Source organism: Agelaius phoeniceus, chromosome 3, assembly GCF_051311805.1.
Source record: "Agelaius phoeniceus isolate bAgePho1 chromosome 3, bAgePho1.hap1, whole genome shotgun sequence".
In the NCBI taxonomy this organism is placed as follows: Eukaryota; Metazoa; Chordata; class Aves; order Passeriformes; family Icteridae; genus Agelaius; species Agelaius phoeniceus.
Genome location: NC_135267.1, coordinates 44,021,155 through 44,043,981, shown reverse-complemented (window position 1 = coordinate 44,043,981; position 22,827 = coordinate 44,021,155). Strand labels below are relative to the sequence as shown.

Below are 22,827 nucleotides of genomic sequence, written 5' to 3'. Positions count from 1 at the left end.
TCTTGACCCTATCCATGAAATTTAAAACAGGATTGATGAATTCAGGTTGTTAATGTGTGTAAGTACCTACATCACATTTATGGAAACCTAGTTAGTGCAGTAAAGAACCAAGAGTGATTCAACTGGGCAACCAGAGAAGCCCCGTGCAGCTGTTAGCACACTGGGCCCTGGTGACCTCCAACATGTTCTGGGATAGCCAAGTCCCCCCAGACAGCCAGAACCTGTGGGAGAGCTCTGTTCTCCCAGTACTCAGCAACCACATCAGATGTGGTAACACATCTAGGATCTACATGGCCCTAGCTGCCTGTCCTTTAATGACTGAGTGATATTCTCACTTTCTAAATTTAGGCAAGGGAAGGAATCTTAACAGACCTGATTGCCGGTTAGGGCTTTTATAATCAAGACTTCAGTTTGAATAGAAATTATTTATCATTCTCATTTATTCACCACATAATAACAATCCAAGATGCTATCACTGCCTCTTCTTTATTACAACGTCTTTTTTAACATATTCTGTTTTCCATTTAAGGTTTTAAGTAAATCTCTCATCATCTGTTTTTGGGACATCAATACAAGATTTAAGGGAGGTTCCTTGAACTCTCCTGGTCCTCAGTTCATGGCTGACAAACAACTACCAACCCAGCCAAACACTTTCCTCCCTCCAAACCTGAAATAATAATTTCAGTGTCTTTGCACAGGTCCAGACTATGTAATTATAAGCTAGATCCAGTCTGGATAATTATAAATTATATCTTTTAAACCACTTATTTCACTTGGAGGAAATATAAGTACTCCTTTTTTTGGGGTACCTAGGTTGTCCCACTCCACTCCAGGGCTGGCTACCTCCTAAGCCAGTGAGAAATTATATTAAACCCCCAGCATTCTCAGGGCATTTGAATGGGTAGAAATGAGACAATGTTATCAACCCAATACATGTAAAAGGACTTAATATTTTTAAAATAGGTCCCTTCTCTCATTAAAACATATTTTGATATTTAGAATTTGTCTTCTAAATATGTTAACACATTATTTCTTGATAGCTATATAGATCAACAGCCCTTCTCTACTTTCTTTACAACACAAAAAGAAGACTCCAGCCTCAGGAAATACCAAAACTTACTGAAATACTGAATCTACCATCTCAACATCCACAAATTTGGACAAAAATACATGATAAAATAATTTCCTGGTTTTAGTAAAATTCTTGGTTGAGTTTACCCTTAAAGCCAAGAGACGTTCTCAGCACCACTTTATCTCCCCAAAATTGAGTGAATTAAGGCAGCCCTGACTGATAACATTGAGACTCACTGCACAGGGTTTACCCATATGGCAGTTTTGAGAGAAAGAAAAAAAAAAATTAAGTAATGATGGCTTATCCAAAGAGATGAGGGCAGTTCCAGCAAAGGGTTGCTGAATTCATTAAATTTCTCAAGGAAGAAATTCTTATTGGTGTGGGCTTTTCACAGATAGGCTCTTCTTGAAATGTAGTGAATTTCTGCTTGTGAGCAGATTTGACTGTCCTTGAAGAGCTGATCCTTGGACAAGATGTCAAATTTGCTTTTACTGTTCCAGCAAGTAACATACAGTGAAGAGTTTATTATTCTGGAGCTGAAGGAATATGAGTCAATGGTCTTGATACATTTCTACAAATGAAAGAGAGACTCATGTATTTCTTTGGAGTGTGATGGTTCTTTACATATGGATGATTAAATATCTGCATCTGTCTAAACCTGAAATCACTTGAGTGATTTCTGCTGGAGGTACCTGCTATCCATCTAGAATAAATTCTTCTAAGATGCTCCTAAAAAGTGCTTCTCTATTTGGATGTTCAACAGATCAGAGCTCCAAATCAGAGCTCTAACCATCCTACAGAAGAACAAACAAAACCCTCAAAGAAAAGGGTTGTTCTTAAAATGGCACAGTATGGCCATGATAAGAGAATATCTAGAAGAAAAACATCTTAACACAGCAAATTCAGCCATCTAGAGAATCCACATCTGTAACAAAGTTCACACAGCAGGCTGGAAAAGGCAAAGAGCAGAATCTTGTATTTCCTAGGTTACAAGCAATGGAAATCTACTATCATGCTCCTCCTTCTGTTTTCCACAGGATGGTAGTGTTTTGTGCAAAATGATCCTTGGTTTAAAGGAACCACAGCTTAGGGATGCAAGGAATATTTCCCTTTTCCTTCACAAGGAAAAGGTCATACAGAGGAGCTGGGTTTTATATTGGATTTGGATACTCTATAAATCAGTCAGACTGAAAGGACTGTCAGCCCACATTTGCTCTTAAGATTTCTTTTATTTTATCTGAATTTGTCTTTTTTTGTACCATCTTCCTCACCCTCACCCAAATACTTCCATGTGCAGGTTGATGAGCAAAACACATTTTGTCTCCCATTGAAACCTCAGAGGAATCATGAATAAAAACCCTAATGTTCTCTTTATTCCCACATTCTTTTTATTTATTTTGAGTAATGCCAATGAGCAAAACTGTGCAAAATATAATGCACAAAGTCTTGAGGTAAACCCTCCATTCTGTTCTAAGTATTGCATAGTCATATGGTGCAAACTTGACTAAGCATCTTGGTACCTTCTCTAGGCAAATGCTTCTGACTTAAACAGGCCCGGTCAAGTTTCTCTTGAACTTACAGATATTTTTTTGCAGCCCAGAGATTTTTCCAGTACAGCAGTACGTACATAAAACACTTAATGCTGTAATTTTCTGAATTTAATAGGACAAAACTTCAGGCTGCTTTTATTTGCACATCTAGATGGTGGAAGTTTTGTCTATGAGTAATAATCTCTGCAAGCTTATCTACCCTCTTCCTCCTGATGATTTCATCCCCGATGATATTTTTCAGAAGATTCGAGGTGTTAGGTAATCCTATATTATTATTATTAATGTTGTTATTATTGACCATGACTCAAAGCCCACCTTGCTGTGGGACAGTGGAGCTTATCATTAGCAATCTCAAGGCACAGTAATGTAAGGAAAGTCGCTATTTGGAAATGTTTGCATTTCACAAATTTGTTCAGATTTTTTTAATTTAACAAGGGACAGAATAATTCTCATTCTGAATGCAGTGAGACAGAAATTATTCCTTTTCATTCAGAATTTAGACACTGCTCCATGGAGGACTGCTGATTTGAAAAAAAAGCATTTCCACTTTCTTGTAAGGAAACCAAAACTCATTTGCAATTTAATAAATCTGCTTCTCTGGAGATCTCCAGAGGTCACAGAATAGCCCATTTTGGGAACATTTATGTACATACATAAATGCACAGTCTGGTGCTGGACGGACCTAGCTTTTTGAGTTTGGACTGAGTGTGAAGTCCCCATTCTCTGCTGACACTGTAGCAGCTATAACTTGACTGTCCACGTTTTAAGTCATGATATCAAAAAAAGTGGAATTATGCTGCTGTGAAGAAGAGGAAATCTTAGTGGGACATTTTGGGAAAAGCCAAACTTATGGAGCAAACTAAATGCTCAGGAAAGGTAGCTTTAAAGTGCCTCCAGGCACAGGAGGACGGAGTGAAAGGGAACTGGTATGTTTCCTGTTGCACCCAAAGGGATGGATGCAGACAAGGCTGCACCTCAATATGCGTCAAGAGTTGAATGAGACAGATCCAAGTGAAGACAAGGTCAGAGAAATCGGATATGAAACATGAGTTCTGAAAGGAGAATTGCAACTCTGCAAGTATTTTGACAATTAATAACTTTTAGAATATCCAAATGCAGTTCCAGCTAACTGCAATGGATTGCTGGACAGTATTTGGAAGGATAGATACATGGATGGATGGATATATGGATGGATAGGCAGCCTGCCTGAAAATTTGGTCTGTATTTATAAAAAGTTGCCACTTATGTATTCTGTGCCAAAAGAGATCCTAGATTTTGGTTATCATCCAGCCCCTGAGAAATTTTGCACCTTGTGAATACAGTGTTGTGTGGACGGGAGAGAAAATAGTAATTCAACAGAACTCAGCCGCCTCTCAGACTTATGTTGAATGCATTTGATGGCCACTGTCATGGACAAAACTATATTTGGTACAAAACCACATTCTAAGCAAACTTAAAACTGGAGAGTGGGAAGGAATTCAAGATAACTTCAAATGTATCAATGTCTAATTAATTAGGTGGATCTGCAAATGATGACATAATATCGTGCAACAGTAAAATGAAACTTCTTCTGCTCTGTATTTGCAACACATAAACTACAATTGCAAATCTGACATTTATTTAAAAATCAGACGTACAAAAAATAGCAGCAGGGACCAGATGACTTTTAAAAGCAGGTTCAGGGAGTTTTGACTCACTTTATCAACGCCCCAATTTTTATTTTTATTTTTTATGATAACCTACATAAAATAGAAGATGGTGCTGAGAAGATCCTCCTCCAGTTGAAATGCAAAATCTCAAGTCACTGATATACTGAGATCTGTCAATCAAAAGATAATTCAATCACCTTTTTTATGCTGTATGTTTAGCAAGGCAATGTTCTAGGACGATTACAAGTCCTCTTTGACTCTCAGTGCAGTTAATCTCTGTCTGTCATGACCTGACCGACAGTGACATTAAAAGGACAGGAATTACAAAAAATACCCTGCTTGGACCATAGAAAGGGGAAATGTGTTTCATTTTCACTCAAGTGATGGCTTAGATACTCTCATCAACTTCTCAGTCCTGTTAAGACTATTTTAATCAAAGAAGAGGGTAACTAATATTGATAAAAATTTGATTTTAGAGGACCTGTTTGCTTTAAGTTTATTACTGTGCATGAACAAGCTAAAACATGAGCCAGCAGCGTGCTCTTGCAGCTAAGAAAGCCAGTGGTATTCTGGGCTGGCTGAATTAGGCCAAATATTGCTATGAGATCGTAGGAGGTGGCCCTGCTCCTCTACTCAGCACTGGTGAGGCCTCACTTCAAGTGGCATGTCTAGTTCTGGGCTCCTCAATACAAGAGAGACATACTTGGAGAGTTCAGCAAAGGACCATGAAGATGATGAAGGGACTGGAGAACCTCTCCTAGGAGTAGAGGTTGAGACAGCTGGGGCTGTTCAGTCTGGAAAAGAGAAGGGGGCTCAGCAGGATCTCATCAATGTATATAAATTGAAATTACATAAATGTATATAAATTGCACCTGAAGGGAGGGTGCAAAAAGGCTGGAGCCAGGTTTCTTTCATGATCCTCACTGGTCAGAACCAGAGGCACTGGGCACAAACTGAAACACAAAAAGCTCCCTCTGAACATGAGGAAAGATGTTTCCTCAGTGGGGGTCACTGACACTTGCTCAGGGGCTTTGTGCAGTCTCCATCCTTGCAGATATTTGGAAGTCATATGGATGTGGTCCTGGGCAAACAGCTCTAAATGGCTGTGCTTGGCAAGGGGGCTGGACCAAGCAACCTCCAGAGGCCCCTTCCAGCCTCAACCATTCTGTGATTCTGTGAACTCTTATGCATCATTACCAAGTTGAGCTTACAAATGATCACTACTCATCAGTGCCTTGGTACCATTTTAGGCCATCCCAGGAAATCACCACTGTTCTAAGGAAAACACAGTGAGAGACATGCACAATGCTAACACTTCCATGCTAACCTAACTCTGCTACAAACAATTGGAGAGAATGCAGTAGATTGTAGATTTCCTTCCCTACAACTATGTGGATACATATCCATATATATGTATGTACACATACACACAACCCCCCATACAATTTTACATATAATTTTATACCTATAATTTTAACAATCTATCTCTCCACCTTTCTAGACAAAATGGAGGTTTTCCTAAGGTTATACAGGCCATGTATTCTGGTGCAAGGCAGAGAATGGAAAAGAATCTTTCCAGAGTCTTCATCACACAATATCCTTTAACTACTGTTACTAGAATAACAAATGCTAGGTTACATGAAGAATTTAAACACTCTCCACCCCCCAGCATTCATGTCTGGAAGTAGGTGCACTCACAGAAATGCAGGTCAAGCTGAAATCCCATTGAAAATTCAGCCTTTTCTGAAGAAAAAGTTGATAGTTATTGACAAAATGTTGTACTCTGCCTTGTTACTATTCATGATTAAGGAAAGTAAATATTGTCTGAGGCCTAATGAGAATTCCAATGCAATAAAGTCAAGTGTGAAAGGTGCAATCAATAAGTGATGATGCAACAGTATTCCTTTGTAGTTTTGTTATTGTTTAGTTCATGCTATTTGCTGATGCTTGAAAATGAAGTGTTAAGAAATTAGTGTTACAAGGATTAACATTCAGATTTTATTTCTGATATTGTTATGTTTCTACAGTCATTACACTCTGAACACTAATTAGCATCTGCTTTCTTTTCCCCTAGTTAAGGACTGCAGACCAAAGAATTACAGAACACAAATACTATGGAAATGAACATCAGTATTTTCCATTAACATCCACAAATTAAACCCCATGATGTCCATGGTTTATTTTACACAGCAGGAGTAAGTACTGCAATAAAGTACTGTATTTTCCTCATTTTTTGTGTTAGAAACTATGCTTCAAAGTATATAAAATTTATGAAGGTAGTGTATTTCCAAATGTGTAACAGAGTCCAAGCTGGAATGTTTATGTTCTACATGATATCACAGGTATCCACCAAGGGCTCAGCTTTGGACTTGCAAGTCTTGAATATCAGGAAGCATATTGCTCCAGGAGACAGACAAGGACTACATCTCAGTTACTCAGTTTCTGCAAGGAAACCAATCCCTTCCAGTCCTTCATCAGACTGATTAATTCCTCTCTGTTTGGCTCAGCTGGATTGGCAGGCACATTGACACTGGTCTCTGCCACTGTGCCATAGCACAGGACACTGGTACCTTGTGTCAGAAATTGAAGGGATGATTTTCTCTCTTCCCTGCAGGCACATTGTGCAAGTGACAATTTGTGCTGGCCACATCATGTAGCCTGAAGATCCTGAAAATCCGTTTGAATATTCTTTGCAGCTCTGTATTTTCTGAAGAAGCCACGTAAAAATTTGGCTGTGAGAACTTCAGCGGATTTTCACTGAATACAATTAACATCCTGAATATTCTGCTGTATCAATTGCTCTGGCAATTTAGCTTATAGAGAAAGATTTGGGACACAGATGGAAAACAAGGGCTGGTTCTGCCCTAAAATAGTTGGTTACATGTCTGTGTTAAGGTGTCATGGCTTTTGAAGTCAGCTACAAGTATTTGGCATTAATCCTATCCAAAGGGAAACTACAGGTCAAAGCAGACGCCTCCCAAAACTCCTGTTGATTGTGTATGGTAAAAGACCCCATGCATTTCACAAGGCAGCTCTACAGTTCTTCACACATTGCTAAAAGCAATCATTCCTTTGAAATTTTATTTCTCTTGTAATGTAACAACTTTACAAATTCACTAAGTAAATAGATCATGTACTTAACTTTAACTTCTGTTTAAAGAACATAACCTATTCTGACCAAGAAGATTCTCTAATCCATGCGCAATTTCTCTTACAAATAGTTTCAATGGAATTAGGTAAAAATTAGCTATAACACTGGAGAATGACATATCTGTTTTATATCATGGTTCTTGTTATCAAAATGCATTTTTTGCAAAGCCATGGAAATTACTCTTTCAGTCATGTGAGATCTCTTGACCTATTGCAAATAAGACAGCAGTGCCTTTAACTTTTGGCAACTTATTTGTTTATGTGTATTTAGAAATAGCTGAGGAAGAAACCTAGTTCTGCATGAACACAATATAAAATGGCCCATACATGTACACAGCCAAAGGAAAGATAATTATGGGAAATAAAACATGATGTTTCAAATCAGCTCCCTAAGAAAATCTAAAAATATAAGAAACCCTATCATATTAACCAGAAAGAACTGTTCTTTCACTTAAGGGATAGTTGGGCAATTATTCAAACCTGGACAAGACTGGATTGTCAAGTGAAATAATAATTCAGAGTTCCACAGGATAATGAGATAGATCTCAAGGCCATTAGCAGTGGCCCTTATTATAATACTGGCCAAGGTTCCCCAAGAAAGAGAGAGAATATTTAAATGAAACTTGTAGGGAACTAGTTTGAACTTGTATATTTGAACAGCTTAATACTGTCTCCTAGTTTCAATTCATTATTGGAGAGAAAGGTATCTACCATGTAAGCCTGTGAAATCAGTCAGTCTTTCGAGACTGAAATCCCTGAGGGCAGAAACTAAAACATAAAATAATTGGATAATCAAGCCACATTGAAACTCCTGGAGCTTATATTAAGAATCTTATTCTAGTGAGATTTTAAGGTCTGGTTCAGCACTCAGTTGTCTCCTCTTTCCTGATTGTTTCTCTCTCATTCAACACAAACAAATCCAAGATATATCTTCTCTGACTTCAGGTGTGTCATGAAGAATTACAGCTTTAGATGTAAGGGCTTTTTAGGTTGGAAACAGAGGAAGGGATTACTTTATCTCTATAAAATAGGTCCTGCTTATGAGACATTTGTATATGCATGCTTCATTCTGTTCTGTTTGTTTGCTTTTAACTACTATGGGAATAACTCAATAGCTGGTGGTCACAGAGAAGCTCCCTAATCCCTGGAAAAAACAGTTGTCTAGCCTGCAGTTTGTGAGGTACAGTATGGTTAATGTGTCAGCAATTGCCATGGATTAGAAATACTGCTTGTTTTAGTATTCTCCTTATGATCCTTCTCCTAGGTACAGGAATTTCCAAATACAGGAGCAGATCTAGGTCTGGCGTGTCTGGTATCCTCCAGTGAGGAACTCTGCTCTGCACCTCAATGAACATCTCCTAGGCTGACTGGTCTCTGGGGTGCTCGGACTATTAGGCCAGACCGGGGTTTACAGCAGGTTAAGCAAAAAGGCTGACTAAGAATTTTTGTAAATCAAATATTAAAGACTGATTAAATATTTTACGATCTTTTTACTTAGGCTTTGATTTGAAGTTTACTTCATCTGCTAGCCAGAGATCTGGTGAAGGTTAATTGATGGAGGAAGAGTAAATAACAGCTCATGCTGCTGGCCCTAAGTATGCGAGGCATTTAGGAGTATTCCTAACCTCTAGTGTGCAGTCACTGACATGCTCATTTGTCTCACTAGGTTAGTGTCACTAGGGCTCAGATATGTGATCAAATTACTGCCCTGAAAGTGGTTTAAGCTTATGTGTTTTCCCTTGTATTGTATATTTGCACATGTCTCCAGTGACACCAAGTAATCCCTTAAATTGCGTTAATTTGATCATGCATCTGAGTACCCAGTGCAGAAAATTGGGATAGCTGGCTATGGAAAGTGGAGATGATGTCTCTTAGAAGACAAATAGTTCCTATGGAGGAGAGAGACATCCAGCAGAACTCAGTCTACCAGGATAGAGTATAAATCTCTCCCCTTTCTTTCTCCTTCTACAAAATCAATGGTTTGTAACTTATAAACATGACTTGACAAATTGCTTTTGTGGACTTTGGGCTTTTTTCTTTTCTAAAGGGAAAGAATTAATATTTATATAATATATAATTGTTGGTTAATTTTTGGCTATCCAACTGGGCCAGTGTCATTTAAGGCCCATCTAGAGAGAGCTCAAAGAACAATTCAGAGGCTCATTATCCAGCAAGAGTCCTCACCATAGAGCTTTAGAGTTGGAAACTTAAAACCAATCCGAATATCTGGTTTTACAAAACTACTGCTGAGATTGTATCTGAGCTCCTTTTCAAGGGAACTTTGGTAAGGGATTACACATACCAAAGTAAAATTTATGTGAAGAGCAGGAACAGTTATTGGACTAATCATTTTTAATAGAGATTCCTTGTCTTTAATTCAGAGCTACACAACAGAACTTAATAGCTTGTGGCAAATAAATAATTTACACATGGATTATGTCTGAATAGAAATGCATACATAAAATATCACAGACTTAATGAAGGTGCTGTTTTTTTACAAAATCAATTTAATTGATTTTGCTGATAGGTCTGCATTAATATTTTTGGAAGCTCCATTTTGCTTTACCTGTACACGTGGCCCAGTCGTGATTCATAAGGGAGGAAGGGAAAACTCTCCAAATGCAATTAGAATCTTGGAACACAGAGTGTTGGTAGTTTTGAAGTGTCTGGGGTAAGACACTCGGAACTAACACTCCACTGTGACCTGGTAGAGGGGCTCATTTACAAAGTACTCCTCGGAAAAGGTCAGCCTCTCAGAACGCTCATGACTATTCAGTCATGTGTTTTGCAGCATTTGAGCCCAGTGAAGATGGTAATGAAGAGTTTTCCCCTTAACACTGAACATGTTGGGCTGTTCAGCTGCAGTCAGCTTTGACTTATGTTTAGCCTGAGCTCCTACCAGAGCGGGGAGAAGACAAGGGCTGGAGAAGGAGGTCATTGTTGTGGCAGATGCACAACTGCAGCCAGGAGAACAGTGGCTGGATGGAAACAAGGGGTGTATTTCACAGGGAGAGGCACGGGATGATGGCTGCTTTACCCTTGGGAACACCAGCTTATCTGATGGGCCTGAATGAAAGCTGTTTTTCACTACTTTTCGCCCACAGCCTGTCATACCTCCTGCTAACACGTTGCTTTTTGTCGTCAGTAACTCACAAAAGCTTTGCATTTTAGAAAAGTGTGAAGGGAGCCGCCGCAGCCGGCGGGCCCACGGAGAGCAGCAGGGACGCCGAGGGTTATCCGCCACCCGTCCCCGCTGCGCGCCTGAGGAGGCCGAGCTGGCCCGCCTTACCTTTGGGGTGCCAGGGGTCCGTGAACTCGTACTTCCCCACGCCGATCGTCCGCAGCATCTGCACCCCGTTGGTGTTGTCCGGGCCGCCCGCCGCGGCCGCGTTGGGAGGCAGTGGGGCGGCCGCCTGCCCATTGGTGGTGGGCGCGCTGCTGGGCAGGGCGGCCGAGGGCAGGGCCGGCGGCGGCGGCGGCAGCATGGGGCAGGCCAGGTGGCCATTGCCCACCGCCCCGGGGCCTGGGTGGGCCACTGGGCCCACGCCACTCATGGAGGACATGCTGAGGGGCTGGCTGTTGGTGTACAAGGGCTGGCTCTGGAGGTTGACCACCATGTTGCTGAGGGGCTGGGAGGGCTGCGGCTGGAGCTGGTAGTGGCCCGGCATCAGTGGGAGCTGGGGGGTGACGTGCGGCGGGAGGGAGGGTGTGACGCCGATGACGGGGGCCTGGACGTTGGCGGCCGGGCTGAAGGTGGGCGGCTGTGTCATCCCGTAGGAGTGCGTGATGAGGGCGGGCTGGCTGCCCGCTGCCACTGTGGTGACCCAGGGTGCTGCACCTGCGGCACGAAGGAAGGCCATCATTGGCGGTGGGCTCGGCATGGGGGAGAACAGACAGCAACACCCTCATCCTTCCCCTCCCGCACCCATGGACGGCACCGACACGCCCCGCTGCACTACACCTAATGCAGTTTGGGATCTGAAGCCCTTCCCAAGCAGTAAGTGCATAAAATTGCTGCAGCGATGTGAGCACAATTGTTAAAATACTCATCAGGTGACATGCGGCATGTTTGCGGTTTTATGTATTTTGCACTTTATGCAGCTTAAGCACACACTTCCAAGAAAATGAACCTCTTTCCCTGCTGTGCTTTCACGGCTCCCTGACAAACACTCTGTGTGTATAATAATGGTGCTCCAGCCACTACAAAGACATTGTAATTAGGCGTCTGGCATAGTAGCACAATGTATGATATGTGTCTGGAAGCTGGAAATCATTTCAGGTAGTTCTGGACATAAAAGAAGTCTTAAAGTATTACAGAGTGCCTTTCCCTCCAGTGAAGGCAGAGAAGGATAAAAAAAAACCCACTCTAATGAACTTGCAGCATCTTAATACATTTGTATCAGTCCTGGCATAGAAGAAACTTGAGGGGTCTTTACAATGAGGGAAAACCCCTGCTAAAGAATAAAGAAAGGGCTCACAATGAAGTCTAATTTACAGAGGTAAATGGAGATAGTGCATTGAATTTGCTTTGAACGATTTTCCCTGGTAGAATTACAAATAAGATTAGAGACATACCTGGGTTTTCATTCTCCCTCATCTGTTTAGATGGAGGCTCATCAGTGTCCCAGGGCGTGGACTGATTGATGGGTGTCTGTCCCCACCTGACGCTTGTTGCAAGTCCTTGAGGCTGATTTTCAGTCTTGGAAATGCAAGGTGTCTACCAGAGAGAAAGAAAAATACAGAATAAAAATGTTTTGACTATTGGGATTAATTATGGTTCCTCATAACTAGTAGCTTGCTTGTTTGTTACAGTCCAAGAGGATATCCTAAGATCTTTAAATATCATTCATTTGGGGGTTGGACTACATGATCTCCAGAGGTCCCTTCTAACTCTAACAGTTCTGTGATTTTGTGATTCTGTGATTGTCCTCCTGGCTTGCATGAGATATCTGTATGGAAATACAATATATTTGAAAAAAAAATGCTTCTGGAAATTTAATAGATCTACCTTAAAAAATCCACAACAAACTAGTATTTTCAGAAATAAGTCACTTCATTTGCCATAAAAATAAAAAAAACCCCAACAAACAACAACCCAGATATGGTAATATCTACTCAGTGGCAGCTACATAAAATGGAACAATCTTCTGTTTGCTCAATTTCTTCCAAAAATAGCGAGTTTAGTTTAGCAGGAGGTAGAACAAGAGAGACTTATTTACAACTGTAGGACAAATTACTGTAGAACAGTAAAGAGAAGTCTTCGCATTTACTGTCTGTCAAGCCTTGAAATTGAATGCCAATAAAAAAAAGCATAACATCACTGGCTGCTAAAGTGGGTATGTTGGCAGGTCTTCAGAGAGGTTAAAATAACTCTAAAGGAGGGGAAGGGTTTGGGCTGAATAATCATCAAAGCGGACATGATCTGAAAGAGATCTCTTGATGAAGAAACTATCACACGGATTTAAATGCTACACCAGACCCCTGCTGCAATTTTAGGGGGCCTTCCCAAACAATCACGCCTTTGCTGAAGAAAAGGCTTGTAGAAAACAAGGGTGCTCCAACAGGTCTCATTTATTTAAGTCTGCTGTGTATTTCATTGCTGGAAGATTAAAAGTTTTTTGTTTTGTTTTGTTTTTACTGGTGTCAGAACCTCTAAACCAAACGGAACCAGCTGCCTACTGCTGAATGAGTATTGAAGAGTGAAGCCATAAAGAACAGGAGACCAGTCTGAGTGATTGCTTGTTTGCCTCGCATCTGGGAAGTAATTTAGCTCAGAGATGGGGGTACAGCAGCTCCATAAATGCCCTGGGTCACACTGTACCAATGAAATCTTTGTCAACACCAGCAGCCTGTTCACCCATCACCAGTACCTCAATCAACCCATGAAAGGAAGTTATTAGCAAACCCATTTATGCCCTCTGCAAATACATGCACACCTTCCCCAAGCCAATCTGTCATTCCTCCTGTCTGCAAATCCACCAGAGGCACCTGCTTCCTCCTGCCCACCCTTCTTCCCCACCAGCACCCCCACAAGCACCTGCCCTGCTCCAGTGTTCCCCCCTTCACCCAAGAGCCCCTGATCTCTCCTGACACCCACTCCCTTTTCTACCTGAGCTTTACCCTTGGTGGGCTCCTGGAGTCAGGAGTTCTCCTGGAGTGTGCAAACCTCGACAGAGGACCCAGGTTTTGCTGTGCTGCCCTCTTTGCTCCCAGAAGCCACAATGGGAATATTTCCCCCACTAGACATGCTATACTTTGTTAAATGCAGAGATTCACAGGGAAATGTGATTTTAATATATTTTTTCCTGAATTTTTTTTTTTCAAAACTCATCAATTTATTATTTTCCATAGTTTAGGCGTTATGTTTTTTGGTTTTTTAATGTAATTTCTCTAGATTTTTTTTTCTATTTTATTTGCACCAAGGACAATGGTATTCTGGTTTTAGATTCACATTTACTTCTGTCCCCACCATTTTGACTACCTCTATAACTTTTGCAATTGAAATAAAAATGAGTCAGAAAAGACATAAAGAGAGGACATGCAGACAGTCAAGAGCTTTAAGAGCTCTGGTCTATTCATGGTGAAGAAACGGCAGGAGGGGAAGAAATAAGTCTTGGTTTTGAAATGCATTCTATTTATAAATTGTCCTGAGAAAATGATTAATATGAATACCTTTAGCTTTTACATTGTACAAGGTCTTTGACACAAGAGGATATAACACTGCTGGTGGTTTACCAGTTCATGTTAGCAGTATCCCTTTGGGTCTAGATAAACTGTTTAACAGCAGTCAAAGCACTCTGCAGTAGAAAAATAAATAAATAAATGAATATATACATAAATAAATAAAAGACCCACCACCATTCTCTGCCTATATATCAGCTAAAATACGCCCCCCAGAAATATCAATATTTATTCCAAAGCAAAGCTTTAAAAAAATGTAAATGCACTATAGAGAAATGGGTATTTTTAAGAACCAAAAGGAGGATTCATGACTCAAATCACGCCCTGTGTGTTCCACATGTGGCTTCTGTGTGTTGCATTTCTTTGTTGTATGAACTGGGTCTTACCAGTGGGTTTGAAATATACAATCATTATTGTGAGGCATTGTCAAGACAGGCAGCATCTTGTTTAACTTTGTTACATTCCCAAGCTGCTTTAAAACGGTGTTGATGTAAAATAAGAAAAAAAATCCTCTACCTTAAGTAATACAGAATGACACACATGCTACAATTTTAGAAGAACCTGTATGTTTTGTCCAGAATGGGTAAAGAAGGAAGTACAGCTCTGCTAAATTCTACAAAGATCCAGTTGCTTATTTTGGAACTTGTTTTCCAAAAACCCTAGTGCACCACACCAGACACATGTGAAAGTGGTAGAATCTGCAGCCAAATCTAGATCCAAATCCATACTTCGAGCATTAAAAAAGAAGAAGGAGGTTATCAGCTTTGCTATCAATAAATGCTTCTCCTTCACTTTCACTAAATGCCCGATTTTATTTCATTAAACATGCTCACAAACCCTGGTTCTTAGAGGCTCAGTGGATTTAAACACACAGATCCAGTAGATTGCTTTCAAACTGTACTCCTGAACTTGTGTTCATTTGGTCAGAAAGTGCCAGAGATGAGTTGGTATGAAATCACAACACACATCCATGAAACACAGACAGTAATGGTGGTGGAAAGAGAGAAACAGCTCACTGAACTTCCTTTTAAAATGTATACATACTTCTGGTCTCTGATCTAATTTCTGCTTTATTTTTCTTAATACATGAAGGGTTACATTACAAGTGCTGTATGTCTCTGATCTGATTGCAGCAATTACCCATTTGCGTCTCTGGAAAGTGAAATTATTTCCAGCGTTATCAAACAAAGGAACTTTCTGTCCATTCGCTCAGGCCCACGACAGTGCTCTATTTGATGCTTTTAATGTACAACACAAATGACCAAAAAATGGCCTGTATTATGCTAGTTGTGCAGGGGGAAGAGCTGTGTTCCATTAGTGATCCACAGACTTCACAGAAACTAATTGTACTATGTTACACTTTTATCTTTAGCTTTCATGTCAGATGCTTGTTTGAATTAAACATGGAACACATGAAAAAAGGAAATGCATTACAAAATCTACTGGGTATACATCTCTGCCAAAAGTCTATTTACATGAAAAGACCAAAAGGTTTCTAAAAGGTCTGTTAAAACCTGGCTAGTCAACAGCAGCAGTGGCTAGTTAATTGCCTGAAATTCCTGGCAGACTACAAAGACTACTTAAGGAATCATCAGCATCTTTCTAGCACCTGTAAAATGTTCAATTTGTGCTCTTTGCCACGGATAGAGTACCCCAAAATAAAATCTCAGGATTTTTTTCCCTCTTTAGTTTAAAGCCACCATTAAGAACCAATAAAAATGTTCAGCTGAAGTCTGCATTTCACCACCTGCCACTTTGAACTCCAGAAGGGAGCAGTCTCCCAGTTTTAAGGAAATTAACTGCAATACAGATGTACAGGCAGAAGAGAGCAAGACAGAACAATTCTGGAATTACATGAAACTAACACAGACAAGTTGCCAGACTGTCAATTTTTTGCAGCTCAAGCAGTCATAAACCATGGCCCATAGGCAACAGTAATTGTTGTACAGCTGGTCGACTGAACCTTATTATATTAAAACATTAAAACCTTCAGATTCATGAGGCTTTTCAGAATATCCACAAGAAAGTTCATGAGTTCACAGCCATCAGATGATGTTAAAGATTGGGAATTAGTGATTTGGTCTACACAGCATCAGGCTGTATACAGCTACTCTTAGGTGTTGAGGAGGCAGAGCTACAACTAAGTCTGACTTTAAGCCCTAAGCTTTACAAATCTGTAATGAAGTAAAATCTAAATGTCTAGTAAGACCTTTTTTACATCAATAGAAACATAAAATCTATTGTACTACTAAGAACATCAAAGAGTATGCTAGTGGACTTAAAGAACTCAACATAATAAACACAAAAATCCAACAACAAAAATTCCAATAGAATCTTCCCCAGGTTCAACACCACCAAGCACCTCCTGGAAAGGACTTACAAACACATTTCAGCAAATTCTCCAGAGCTTGTGGAACCACTGACATACATCCTGCTATGGCTTAGAGTGTTAAGTCCTATTCTAACAGTTTTGTGAACAAAAACAAAGTAATCTGGAAAGAGAGATACTATTTGTGATTCCCAGCAATCAAAACTGTTTTAATAAGGCCTTCATTTAAAGTGATGGATGAGAAGTAGCGAATCTCTGTTCCAATTTTCCAAAAGAGATTGGGAATGGCAGCTTGACACCAAGGTAATGGTATGCAATATGCAACCCAGTCTATTTTAATTCCCATTGAAAATAAAAAGGTTGAGGGGCATGCATGCACAGAGGCAAACATTCCCTCCCACAGATTCATGTTTTATGGCCTGTCATGGGTAAAAGCAACTTCAGTTTAATGAGGGAATTCCTTTTAAAGCTGTTCTCTATGCCTCTAACTGGTAATGACTGGTGGCCCTGGTTGGGTTTGAAGTCTGAATGTGTCTGATGCTCTAAAAAGTTTAGTGGTCTCAGCACTGAAGAGTTTATGGTCTAATTTGTAGTTCACACTGTTAAATACTGCATTAAACAGGTATTATTTGTAGGTGTGCATGTAAAATCTGACCATACAGGGATGAATCTTTATATGGAGCAAATTCCTACATGGCGCTGGACAGGAACCAAGTATATTTCTGAATTTAGTCCATGGCCAAAGTAGCTCTTAAGGATGGAAGCAGAGCTTTTAAAGATGCACTGATGACAGCAATATCTCCCTAGCACTGGCTGTGTGGCTGGGCTACAGAAATTAAACTGTTGTTTTAAGAGATGAATGTACTGTAACATATTAAAAACCTAAGAGATATTGACAGGCCAGCATATAAGAGGAACAGAAAGAACAGCCCTGCAGTAAAACCTCATTCAAGGACTTGCTCATGGGTGGAGAGAAGAACTCATCTACCTTACAGTTCCCATCACCAGGCAATTCTGTGATGACACAGCGTTGTTTTTCTCTTCCCAAAACTAATGTGGGAGCCACAAGAAAGAGAGTAATACAGTTAACTCATAGGAAAAATGTTACTACCCTGCATAAGAGACAAAAGAAGTCTAAGTTCACTCTTGAGCAGACAGAATAATTCAATACTTAGACTCCTTAAACACCATCCAGCGAGGAGCCACCAGTCAGGGTGAGCTCCAGAGCACCATAGCACAGACCAGAGACACATGGCTCAGCAGTGGGGTAAAGTCCTCGCTTTGCAGCAGATTTAAAAACACTCCCCACCTCGAGGTTAATGACACAGGCTTGGAGAAACCCATGAGCACAGCAGGCCCACAACCCTGTGATGGATGCATTCCACCCCTTGACCAAACTGGGGTAGTTTGGTAGAGGCTGCAAAGTAAAGGTCTGATCCGTGTCCAGGCCAAGAACTTCTCTAGTGTCTACTTGTTCTCTGAGAAACCATGAAGGAAACAGTGACACTGTGACTGTGTTCACAGGGGTTCTTGGATGAGGGAAGAGATGAGAATGTTGATTCCATGTTCAGAAGGCTTGATTTATTATTTTAATATATATGTATATATTACATTATAACTATACTAAAAATAAATGGAAGGACAGGTTTTCTCAGAAGCTAGCTAAGCTAAGAATAGAATAGAAAAGAATGATAACAAAGGCAGCTCTCTCAGACTCTGTCCGAGGTAGCTCGGTCCTTGATTGGCCATTAATTATAAACATCCAACATGGGCCAATCACAGCTGGACCTGCTGCATTCCACAGCAGCAGATAACCATTGTTTACATTCTGTCTCTGAGGCCTCTTAGCTTCTCAGAAGGAAAAATCCTAAAGAAAGGATTTTTAGTGAAAGGATGTCTGCAACATGACACAGTGAGCATCAATGCACATGAGCTTGGAACACTGATCATGCAATTAACACATGAATAGCTGGTGGCTTTTCTGAGACTCATTAATCAAGGAGCAAAGAAATTTGTTGATACAAGAAGAGTCATGCATACCTTTTCCATCACATGCAACTGGACTATAACCCAACCACTTAATTCCAGAAATTTGACAGCCTAAGTGAACCTTCTTGAGCTCTTCTGGCCAGACAGCTTGGTTGCATGGCGGTGATCCTTCCTTGACCTGGGACAACTCTCAAGAAGGCTCCTTGAGACAGCGAGACCTTTAACCAATGGCTGATCTGTCAGAAACCTAAATTAATACTAATGTAACATTACTAATTCATGTAGCTACTCAATATTAATTATTATCAACTTATTATAGATCATTCCATTAGATATAATCCGTTGTCCAAGTCTGAAACCTTGATTGGACCTAACTGTACCAAGGCTCTGTAATGAGTTTAGAATGCAAGCGGGCCCACTCTGAATCTTGTGACTCAACAGAAAACTCTTCCTCACTCTTTGTATTTTTTTCATTAGATATAGGCCTTTGTCTGAGACTCAGACTGGACCTGGCTGCACCTGAGTTCCACCACTCTATACCTCATGACTCATCGGGAGAGTCTTCCTTACCATTTTCCATCTCCAGTCTCTGTGCAAAACATTCTACCTTGATTCTAACTCAGTTTGCGCTTGTGCCCTTCTTCCATGCAGTAATTAATAAGGTGAACCTCACCATCCAACTTACTTAACCTTTGTAACCCACTGTTAAACTTTGTTAAATTCCACTGAACTTATTGAACTAATGAAACATATTGCGGCTTCTCGCTTGAGTGAGGTGCATTCCACATATTCACAGGAGTTCCAGACCAGCACAGCATCAGTACCTTTACCCAGCCCTGATCCTGGCTCCATGCAGAGCACAGCTTCTGACCACTCAGTTTGTGAGCTGATAAGAAGGCACATGTATGAGCATGTCCAGCTTCTTCCCAACACCAAAATCAACCCCAGCTTTCCTGGACTGAGTCTTGGCTACTCTGATAAGTAAGAAAGCCCAAATTCCCTCGCTTTGACAATGCAATGGAAGATAACTCCATACTGGGAAAGGGTCAGCTGCTTCTGTCTCATCAACCTTTTCTAAGGCTCACATCCACATTAACTGCAGGTTTGGGAAGGAAAGAGAAGGAATGAGATTATGGAAAAGAACAGAGAAAGATGGGATAGAAAAGGGTTGTGAATTGACCACAGGTGGTGTCTATTTCTTTCTCATGGCTGACTGCCCAGTACAACCACCACTCTCACACCAGTGCTCCAGTCATTAGCTAGTAATGAATGCAGGACCATGAAATGACAAGAAGTGCTTCATAAATGCTACTTTGTATTCTGTCTTGGCAAATTGCACCAGCAGAGGCTCAGGTACTCACCCAGCTGCCTTCATTTCTCAGCGAGAACATCAGGGAACGGAGCTGAGGTATCGAACCAAGGTCCCGGCTGCGACACTTGCTGCTCCAGGACACCAGGGACATCAGCGCACGACACTGGGTTCGAGCACAGAAGCCCCACTTTAGCCTGAGCAGAACCTCCTCTACTAACACGGTCTGCATGCAGATCAACCCCAAATCAGAGCAAAGCTACGAATGCAAAATCATCTCACGACGGAGGAGAAAACGCGCGGCACCGGGAACAACGCGGCAGCTACAGAGAACATGCACTGCGCAACGCGAGAGGGCTCTCAGAGATCCTGCAGGCATCCCATGGCACGGGCACATAAATCCACTTCATCATAAGTGCTTTTTGTCAGAGGGCTTAAGGAAATATGGGCAGTAATGGAGTAAGTGCTTGTCAGACCAGAATCCCAAGGGTGCACAAAGGATGTTGCCCTTATGTACTGGCAAAGCTACTGAAGAAGAACCTAAAGGCTGACTTCTTGAAAACTAAACATTTATCTTGAATGCAAATGCTGGCCATTGCTAGGCTCAGAAGTCACTCCATATGGCATTTTCATGCCAAATTTCCCATGGAATTCTTTTAATTATCCAAACAGGACCCCAGATTTCATTCTGGATGAGGGCCTGAAGCATTAGAAAGAAAGAGAGGAATACTTAAGAAGCAAAATGCCCTAATCCCAGCAGTAAGTTACTGCTATAAAAGTTCCTTTTTCTTGTATTGGATGCCGACATTCCACATTCAAGCCCTCTGAACTCAGTATTTCAATTGTAGTACACAGTCCGTGGCAGGAAAGTGCATGTTCTCTGCCTACACAGCAGGCACATAAAAAGAAAGGGAAAAAAAAAAGAAAAAGAAAACCAATATAAGCCTGTGAGTGTTGAACAGTGCTGCGTGATATTAGTGATTTATTAACTTGGCTTGATCAATAAGGCTATCATCAAGGGCACATTTAGTTTGCACATATATTTCACTTTCTAACAAGCACTTTTGTGTGCTCACTTTAGTTTCCATAATCTGATCCAGGTCTCAGGAAGCTTTCTTTAAGGGAGAACAGAGAATTCTTTTTCTAAAAAAAGGATCAAAGTATACTCAGTCAACTCTCAAACAAAAGGACAGACAGTACTGTAGAAACAGCGTGCTTACCTTTCACAGCAAAAAGAAAAATAAGCCTATAGGTTGGGGTTTATCACTGCCTTAAGTTCATCAACACCAATTAAGCTATTAAATTGTGGCTGAATTTGGATCACAGCAATTAAAAATTTCAACTTTCTTTGAGTGTCTTCCATCAGTACCATGCTAATTTAATGCATAATTTAAACTCTGCTGTCCTTTAATTCAGCATTTGTAAATAATTAAAAAAAGAACTAAAAATCCTTTTGCACTTACAAAGCTGACCCCCTCCTCCTTTTGCTACTGCAAAACAAAAAAGACTTTTCAATCAAGAATTTATTTAATTTTTTATATCTAAAAGTAAAAGCCATAAAAAAGATGAGAAACTGATTTACAAGATAAAACAATTAGCTCTGGGATATGTACATTAAGACTAATAAATTTCACATCATATTTTAAGAAGTGGAGGAGGAATCCCAGATATATTAGACTTTATTCAAATTCTATTGAAATGTTCAATTAAGAGCATCTTAGGAAGGTAGGTTATGCAGGCACTAAAATTAAGATGTGAAAAACAGCATTAGAGTGCTATTTCTCTCAGACACTATACACTTTAATAATCCATCCCTTTTTCTACATCCAAGATAACATCTAAAATCTGGGTATTCTTGTAATTGCTCTGGTCTTGTTAAATTTTTTTTTGTGTAGAGGAAACACAAATGTATTTCACAGTGAAAAACACTACAATAATATACTGCATTCCCTTTTAACCCAACATCACAGATCTCAAGGATTCTTATTAAAACCTTTTTTCCTCTTCTATAAAGACATTTTCCTCTGTGCAGACAGATGAAAATGCCCTTTAAGATTCAAACAAGTTTGTGGAAAACCAGCTCGAACCCATCAATATCCCATTGGTTCCTAAAAGAAGGCAAACATTCCCCAAGCTGTTCTGACCAGACATGACTGGCAGATGCTTTTTGGGAATGAGGTCTCAAGACACAACCCTATTTCCATTCAGACTCAGAGCTTTAATAACACAGGAACTTCAGTGCAGAATCAGGCAGTGAGGTAGACATTTAATTTGATTTACAACAGACTGCTAATATATGGTTTTTCTGGAAACACAGTCACTGTTTTCTTCAATTCTTCTGCTCTGTAGGTTTTACATCAAAGCGTTCCTGCTTGTTTTGCTTCTGTATCTCTGTGCTACCAATAGGAAGCTGCCCAGTTCTCCTGTTTTCTTTCAGCAGAAGAGATTCGTGGACTAGCATGACTGCCTCAGGTGCCTCAACCACCATCCTTCTAAAAGATTTATGGCAAACACATTGCATCCCAAGATATAAATCTACCAAATGTCTATTAGACATACTTTGCTGTCCACAGCCACATGATTTAAAGCAAAACTGATAATGGTATAGCTTGGTCTAGCATTACTGGTACGCCTGTCAGAATTGTGCTACATTGCTGCACATTTTTTCCAGATACCTCATTCTCATTTTGGGTGTGAATCAGATGATCCTTTAGTATTACTCTGTTGACAACAACTTGTGATGCTAAACACTCCTTTGTCACCCAAGGATAAATGGGTACTATCAAGATTAACCTCTACTTACATTTCCTTCATTGATTTACATTCCTTTACTTTTTATTCTTTTAAGATTAAATTATTCTAAGCATCCAGTTTGAGCCATTGGACTAATAAAGAAGAGGAAATCCAGCAAGGATGCGAGTTTGGCCAGACTTTTCTGTTTTTGAAAGTCCCGTTATGTATCTTTAAAAAGAAAATTCATGTTACAAAAAGCATAAAACCTCACACTCTCTTCGCTCCCAGGAAGCTAACACAAAGTAAACCACCTCTAAAAATAATCTCCCACTCAAGAAATGTCAAGGTGACAGGGAGAGGGAGAG

At 40.4% G+C, this 22,827-nt stretch overlaps 1 protein-coding gene across 2 annotated transcripts in view; it reads right to left on the bottom strand.

The window, feature by feature from the left end:
- Positions 1–22,827, bottom strand: part of KLHL29 (kelch like family member 29) — a 389,609-nt gene that overhangs the window by 126,860 nt on the left and 239,922 nt on the right. Inside the window, exons 4-6 of one of the 2 annotated variants that reach the window (XM_077175124.1) lie at positions 19,782–19,895; positions 11,997–12,138; positions 10,711–11,259 (exon numbers count right to left, since the gene is read on the bottom strand). In XM_077175124.1, the coding sequence (XP_077031239.1) occupies positions 10,711–11,259; positions 11,997–12,138; positions 19,782–19,895 (805 nt within the window). The remainder of the gene's footprint in view (positions 1–10,710; positions 11,260–11,996; positions 12,139–19,781; positions 19,896–22,827) is intronic. The other variant, XM_054630052.2, reaches the window with a different exon arrangement.